The sequence below is a fragment of the Chiloscyllium plagiosum genome, chromosome 8, assembly GCF_004010195.1.
Source record: "Chiloscyllium plagiosum isolate BGI_BamShark_2017 chromosome 8, ASM401019v2, whole genome shotgun sequence".
NCBI lineage: Eukaryota > Metazoa > Chordata > Chondrichthyes > Orectolobiformes > Hemiscylliidae > Chiloscyllium > Chiloscyllium plagiosum.
Window position 1 is genome coordinate 87995332 of NC_057717.1, and position 7453 is coordinate 88002784.

Here is a 7453-nt window from a genome sequence, read left to right on the forward strand (position 1 = left end):
TCTCTGCCTTTATTCCTGATGAAGGGCTTTTGCCCGAAACGTCGATTTTGCTGCTCGTCGGATGCTGCCTGAACTGCTGTGCTCTTCCAGCACCACTGATCCAGAATCTGGTTTCCAGCATCTGCAGTCATTGTTTTTACCTCGTAGGATGTGTACTGGTCAGCTCTGAGCTAACCTGCTGATCCTCTTACCATTAGACAGTTAAACCTAGCCACTTGTTAAACAAACACTCACTCCCCTTCTGGAGACGGCACTGAAATATAGTAAAATTAAAATGTTTTCACATTCAACAACAACAAAAAATGAAATTTTGAATTTGCTTGTTTAACAACCCACATTCAGAGAAAGGGGACTCAGGGTACAATACTCACCAGTCAATCAATTCATGACCTTTCTGTAAAGTCCCGGTTTGAGTGGGTTTTTTTTCCCTGATTTCTTCAAAGATGCTGCTGTTCTGTCTGCAACTGCTGTTTCCCATTCTAACCAGGTACATACTCTTCTTCCTCACCCTCTATCTCTCTCCCTCTCTCTCTATTTCATTCTCTGCTCAAGCTGCTGCTGTGGACACCCAGTCAGATCTGTATCCTCCTCCATCGTTAAGATCTCTGACACATAACCGCTCCCTTTGGTCCATAGACTGTGCAGCCCATTTTGTTGTCTGCTGTTTCCCACAAAATTCATTTTTCCCCTTCTCACTTGGCAAAGACTGCGTTTCTATGTTGCCCGAGTTCCGGAGCGTTAAATGCAAAATACTGCGGATATTGGGAAACTCTGAACCAACCCTGGAAATGCTGGAGAAACTCAGCAGGTCTGGCAGCATCTGTGGAGAGAGAGAGAGAAACAGAGTCAATGTTTCAAGTCCAGGGAACTTTCTTCAGGACTGTCGCACTGCGCTCTGAAATTTTAACTCAGATTTCTCTCCCCACGCACGCTGTGGGACCCTGGTCAGCACTCTCTGTTTTGGTTTCAGATTTCCCGAGGCTGAATGTTTGTGCTTTGGCGATCGTGTCTGCCGCTTGTCTGTCTCTAGGTGACACAGGACAAGATTATCTGCCTCCCTGGGCCAGTGTGGACACACTCTCCTTTCCAGATCAATTGCTCGGAGTTCATGCTGCAGGTGAAGCCTTTGGAGAGCTCGACCCATGAACTTAATGGGGTAAAGACCAACCTGGACCTCCAGCAGTACAGCTTTATTAACCAGATCTGCTACGAGAGAGCCGTTCACTGGTACGTCAAGTACTTCCCCTACTTGGTGCTCATCCACACCCTCACCTTCATGATCTGCGGCAGCTTCTGGTTCAAGTTCCCCGGGACCAGCAGCAAAATCGAGCACTTTGTCTCCGTGCTGGGGCGGTGCTTTGACTCGCCGTGGACCACCCGGGCCCTGAGCGAAGTTTCCACCGAGAGGAGGGTGTGCCGGCGGGAGCTGCCGCTCGGCGCCGGCTCCGGGAGCCAGGCCAGCTTGCCGGGGTGTGAGGAGCGTGCCGGGTCCGGGGAATCTCCGCTGGGGGCAGACAGAGGCAGCGAGAGCACCCTGGACAGGCAGGAGGGGGAGCAGGCCAAAGCCCTGTTCGAAAAGGTGAAGAAATTCCGGCTCCACGTGGAGGACAGTGTCATCGTTTACCTCATGTACATCGGGCAGACCATTGTCCGTGCCATCAAGTTAATCCTGATCACCGTTTACCACGCCCTCTTGGTTCTGAACATTCATGTGGTGGTGCCGTGCACCGTGAACATCGAGGATGTGACTGGGTACCGCCATTTTTGCTGTAACCACACAAGGGCCCACCTCTTCTACACTCTTGCCGTCTGCTACATCTGCTTCCTTTGTGTTTACGGCTGCACCTGCCTCTACACTCTCTACTGGCTGTTCCACCGACCCCTGAAAGAGTATTCCTTCGAGTACGTGCGCCAGGAGTCAGGGATCAGCGACATTCCGGACGTGAGGAATGACTTTGCCTTCATGCTCCACCTGACCGACCAGTACGACGCCCTGTACTCCAAGCGGTTTGCCGTCTTCCTGTCGGAGGTCAGCGAGAGCCAGTTGATGCAGCTGAGCCTGGACCGGGAGTGGTCCACCGACAAGCTGCGGCAGAGATTGCAGAAGAACGCGGCCCACCGTCTGGAACTGCACCTCCTCATGGTGCCCAGCCTCCCTGCTGCCACCTTCCAGCTGACCGAAATCCAGGCCCTGAAACTCGAGCTCAACGGTGAGCTGGAGTTACCCCCAGCCACGGCGCAGCTCACCCACCTCCGGGAGCTGTCGCTGGTCAACTCCCCGGTACGGCTTCACCAGGCCGCCTCAGCCTTCCTCAAGGAACGCCTCAAGGTCCTCCAGGTGCGGTTTGACAGCCCCCAGGAGGTTCCCCTCTGGATAGCCAGCATGGAAAACGTAGAGGAGCTCAGCCTGAACGGATCACTCACTCAGGACGGAGCTAAATGCCTCATCCTGGACTCCCTCTGTCAGCTCCATCGCCTCAAGATCTTGTCTCTGAAAAGCAACATAACTAAACTCCCTCCATGCCTGGCTGACCTCTCCAGCCACCTCCAGAAGTTGACCGTCCACAATGGAGGCACCAAACTCATGGCGACAAACATCCTGAAGAAACTGCAGCAACTTCGGGTCTTGGAGCTGGTGCAGTGTGAGCTGGAGAGAATCCCTCAGGCAGTGGCCAGCTTGTTGAGCTTGGAAGAGTTGAACTTGAAGGAGAACCATCTCCGGTCCATCGAGGAAATCCTCAGCCACCAACAGTGCCAGACGCTGACCTGTCTGAGGCTATGGTACAATCACATCATCCACATCCCCGAACACATCAAAAAACTCAGCTCTTTGGAGAGCCTCTATCTCAACAATAACCAGATCGAGGCAATACCGCCTCAACTCTTCCTGTGTAACAAACTCCGACACCTCGATCTCTCCCACAATCGCATCACTTCAATCCCACCCGGAATCGGAGTGCTCCAAAGCCTCCACCACTTCTCCGTGTCCCACAACTCCATTGAGTCCCTGCCGAACGAGCTGTTCTTCTGTAAGAAGCTGCAACACTTGAAGCTCGCCCACAACGGCCTGACCGCCCTCTCGCCCAGGATCTCCGGCCTGCCCTTGCTGACAAGGCTTGAACTGACGGGCAACCAGTTGGAGGCATTGCCCCCTGAGCTGGGGCAGTGCACTGGCCTGAAACGCGGAGGTCTGCTGGTGGAGGAGTCCCTGCTCCTAACGCTGCCCTCCGATGTCCGAGACAGGCTGGAGGCTGACTGAATCCAGGATGGGGAGACACGCTGACTTAAGGATCGGGAAGTCAGAGCTGGTCAGGATTAAGCGGGTACGGATCGGGAGGTCGAATTCAGGGAGAGAAACCGGACACTGGGTGATAATGGGAGCTTGGTTTGACGAGTAAATTATTGTGGCAATTCTCAGCGCAGCATTCCTGAGGGTTGGGTCGTTCAAAATGGCTGCTCTCGGGTTTCGCTCTGCTCCCAGACTGCCCCGGGACACAGCAGGAACACAGAGGGAATGATGGAAAGGTCACACAAGCAATGCTCCCACCCGCCTGAGATCCCAGTTGGGATGTGGGATCTGTGACACATTTGACACTGTTTTATGGTTAAGTTTTGTATGTAATTCCACATAATAAAACGGTGCAGCCAGCAGTCAGGACCCCTGAGGGGGTGGGGTGGGGGGGCACTTCTTGTCTCACTACGTTCCAGGAGGGATATGGTGGCACTGGAGACAGTGCACAGGGAGATTTACCAGGACGGAGAGATTGGACAGATGGGATTTGCTTTTCTTTGAGCAGGGGAGGCGTGATTAATTTGTGTAAAATTTCGGAGAGACATACACAGGGTAGACAGTAAGGAACATTCCCCCTGAGTGGATATGGGTGTCCAGGGGATCAAGGGGAGGAGGCAGGAGAATGGGGTTGAGAAACAGATCAGCCAGGATCAAATGGAAGACCAGACTCAACGGGCTGAATGGCCTAATTTCTGCACCTGTGTCTTGTGCTCTTATGAATCAGTGACAAGGGGCTGTACAGGTTTAAGGTGAGAGGCAGGAAGTTGAGAGGGAGTGTATAGAATAAAGCGTTTCAGCCAGAGGGTGGCGGGAATCTGGGTGGGAGAGGTATGACTCCCTGTACTGTTTCGGAGGTATTTAGATGTGCACTCGGAATGTGAAGGTATACAGGGCTCGAGGCCAATCACTGGAAAACGGGATTCAACTAATTCAAGGCCTGTTTGTGACTAGCACAGCCTCAATGGGCCGAAGGAACTTTCTCCGTGCAATAGGCCTGTATGACATTCCGGATCCTTATCCTGACATTCCGACACCTCACTGGCCGCTTGGTGCTGGTATGTCTTAGCCGGGAGCAAACGGCGTCATTGCAATGACGGGGCTAGAGTGACAGAGAAACGGGTAAGGCCGTGTGAGTAAAGGCCTCCTAGACTTGGGGGCTTTAGTATGTCACTAACACCCCTCCCTGTGACGTTCTGTGACCCACAGATGCTCCGTTAGAGCCGCTGGATGAGTAAGGTTGGGATATAATGTCCCTCTGGGGAGGGAAGGTTGGCTGTGTTGCTGGTGGGGTCTAATGAAGGGCTGGGTTGTGGTCTCCATGTGGGGCTGTGCTGAACCTGGTCTGCAGGCACCAGGATAGTCTTCCACTGGGAATGCCAGCTTCTTGCCACATTCCCATCGTCTCCTCTGCAGAACATCGTACTGGAGAACCTTGGGGAGTCTGACCATGCCCATCAAAGGGAGCCTTCCAGGTCACTCCTGGCTGGAGGATCATACTTTGACCAAGCTGGCTTGATTGTTCCCGTGGTGGTGATAAGGTTCAGGTCTCACCTTCCCTTCGCCCCCCTCTGAGCGTGGGGGGGGAGGGGGGGGGGTAAATGTACATTCATAGAGTCATAGAGATGTACAGCACGGAAACCCGGTCCAACCCGTCCATGCTGACCAGATATCCCAACCCAATCTAGTCCCACCTGCCAGCACCTGGCCCATATCCCTCCAAACCCTTCCTATTCATATACCCATCCAAATGCCTCTTAAATGTTGCAATTGTACCAGCCTCCACCACTCCCTCTGGCAGCTCATTCCATGCACATACCACCCTCTGTGTGAAACAGTTGCCCCTTAGGTCTCCTTTATATCTTTCCCCTCTCACCCTAAACCTATGCCCTCTAGTTCTGGACTCCCCCACCCCATTCCTCAAGGGTCCATTTGTCAGGTCATGAGGGAGTAGCCCTAGCCCCTGAAGAGCCATCTATTGGCTGAGGGGATAACTGCAAAGTTGCCGAAGGATGAAGGCATCATGGAAACTGCCTGGTTTCTTGGTGCCAACATGGTTCACGGCATTGTGATGGGCTCAAACCGAGCCACTCATCGAGGGAGGGTCAGGCTGATGGCTATGCCAGGCTGTTATGTGGCAGTTCTCACGCAGGCCCAGTCTGGTGACCCACTCAGCCTTCAACAGGGGTGAAGTTGACAGTCCCCATGGTTACGCTGCCCTCAGCAACCAGCAGCTGGCAGCCTTCGCACAGGCCTCAGGCTGTGGGATCCTCCTCATACCCACGGACCGATTCCAGGACGGAGAACAACATGGAGGAATCAAGGGCTATGGTCACCTTGGAGACTGAGGTCTTACAGGTGACCAGAGGGTCTTCCTCTGAGAGGCTGGAACTGTTCATAAACTCCCACTGCAGGAGAGAGCCGGAGAAGGCTGACCTTTGACCTGTGGACCCTGTGCTGAGAATATCATCCCCTTTGAGGCAAGGCCCTGTGTTCCTGTGGGTGGGGGTGTGGGGAGGGGGGATTACGAGACTATAGGTTGGGGCTACAAGCTGTGAGGGTCCCATGGATTGTCAGACTGAAATGCTGTCAGCTGTCAGGCCCCCTCGAAATCCTCACTTTCTCTCTCAGTGTGGGCACGGCCTACAGGACAGATAATGAGGCCCCAATGCCGGTGCAAAAATAAAGGCCGTGACAAAGGTTCTGTTGTGGAAAGCCTTCTAACCCACACTCAACCACACGCCCCACAATCCCACTGGGCATCTGGAGATCGTTACCCCCCCCCCCCCCAGCACTCTGCAGTCGTGGGAAACTCAGGGTGGATTCACCCCAGGAAAAGGTTCGGGACTTCCTGATGAAGGGCTCCTGCCTGAAACGTCGATTCTCCTGCTCCTCGGATGCTGCCTGACCTGCTGTGCACCACACTCTCCAGCACCGATCTCCAGCATCTGCAGTCCTCACTTTCTCCTAGAGAATTACTGGCGCTAGATAAGTGCAGGCTGTGCAGAGATATTGTCGTCTGTTTCACTGTGTGTCAGTGGACCTTTAAGAGAGTTGGCCATGGTATCTTCACTGTATCATGTGACCTGAGGGTATAGAGGTGTCAGTCACCTATTTCAGTGTGACATGCTAATGGAAGCTATTGTCTGTAGCCAAATAACTCAGACATTGATGTGCCTGTCCCAAGTATATGGAGATACCAGGAGCTGTAATGAAACTTTCAACATTATGTCCCAGAAGCTATCATAAATATTACTTCATCAATAATGCCCCGCATTAAACCGAAGCTCACAACACAGTGAAGGATAAAGCAACGGCTGCTGCTTGTGTTTCTGTCCCTGTCACAAGTGCTGATGAACTACAGGAGGCTGCACCTCTCCTCTGGTCTGCCCGTCACAAGGACGTTGGCAGCTGCTAAGGTCTGGTCACGTTCAGTGGTTTCCGAGGCACTTGTGGTTCTTCTGACTTAACAGCCCCCCCATCTCCCCACCCGCCCCACCCCCCCCCCTACCCCCCAGCCCCAGGGACACAAGGAGCCACCATCTGACATTATAAGCAAACTAGCAATGCTGAAGAAACTCAGTTGGTCTGCAGCATCTGTATACAGAGAGAGAGAGAGAGAGACAGAATTAATGTTTCGAGTCAGTGAGCTGGCTCAGGAAGGGGTAGAGCCCGTGTGGAAATGGAAAGACTTTCCAGAACTGCAAAGGCTTCCACTCAGAACTAGAATCACAAGTGGACCATTCAGCCCCTTCAGCATGTTGGCCCTTAACTCTCCCTCCCCACCGAGTAAAACCTTTCAACTCATTCTCATTCCTGGTGTGAACTTCCTGTTTTTGATTCCCCAGCCAGGGGAGAGAATCTCTCAGGGGCTATCCAATTAAAGCCCTTCAATACCTTCTGTTATGGTTCCACAAGATTCCCAGGCATTCTTCTGAACTCCAGGGACTGTAGCTCCAATTTTACTCATCATTCAGAACAAGGCAGTGAAGAAAGCTAATAGCATGCTGGCCTTCATAACAAGAGGGATTGAGTATAGAAGCAAAGAGGTGCTTCTGCAGCTGTACAGGGCCCTGGTGAGACCACACCTGGAGTACTGTGTGCAGTTCTGGTCTCCAAATTTGAGAAAAGACATTCTGGCGATTGAGGGAGTGCAGCGTAGGT

At 53.0% G+C, this 7453-nt stretch overlaps 1 protein-coding gene across 1 annotated transcript; it reads left to right on the forward strand.

The window, feature by feature from the left end:
* Positions 1-1008: 1008 nt before the first annotated feature.
* LOC122552437 (volume-regulated anion channel subunit LRRC8C-like) lies at positions 1009-3651 on the forward strand. Its single transcript, XM_043695167.1, has one exon. It carries the CDS (start codon positions 1109-1111, stop codon positions 3257-3259), a length of 2151 nt encoding a protein of 716 aa, XP_043551102.1. The 5' UTR covers positions 1009-1108; the 3' UTR covers positions 3260-3651.
* Positions 3652-7453: the final 3802 nt, after the last annotated feature.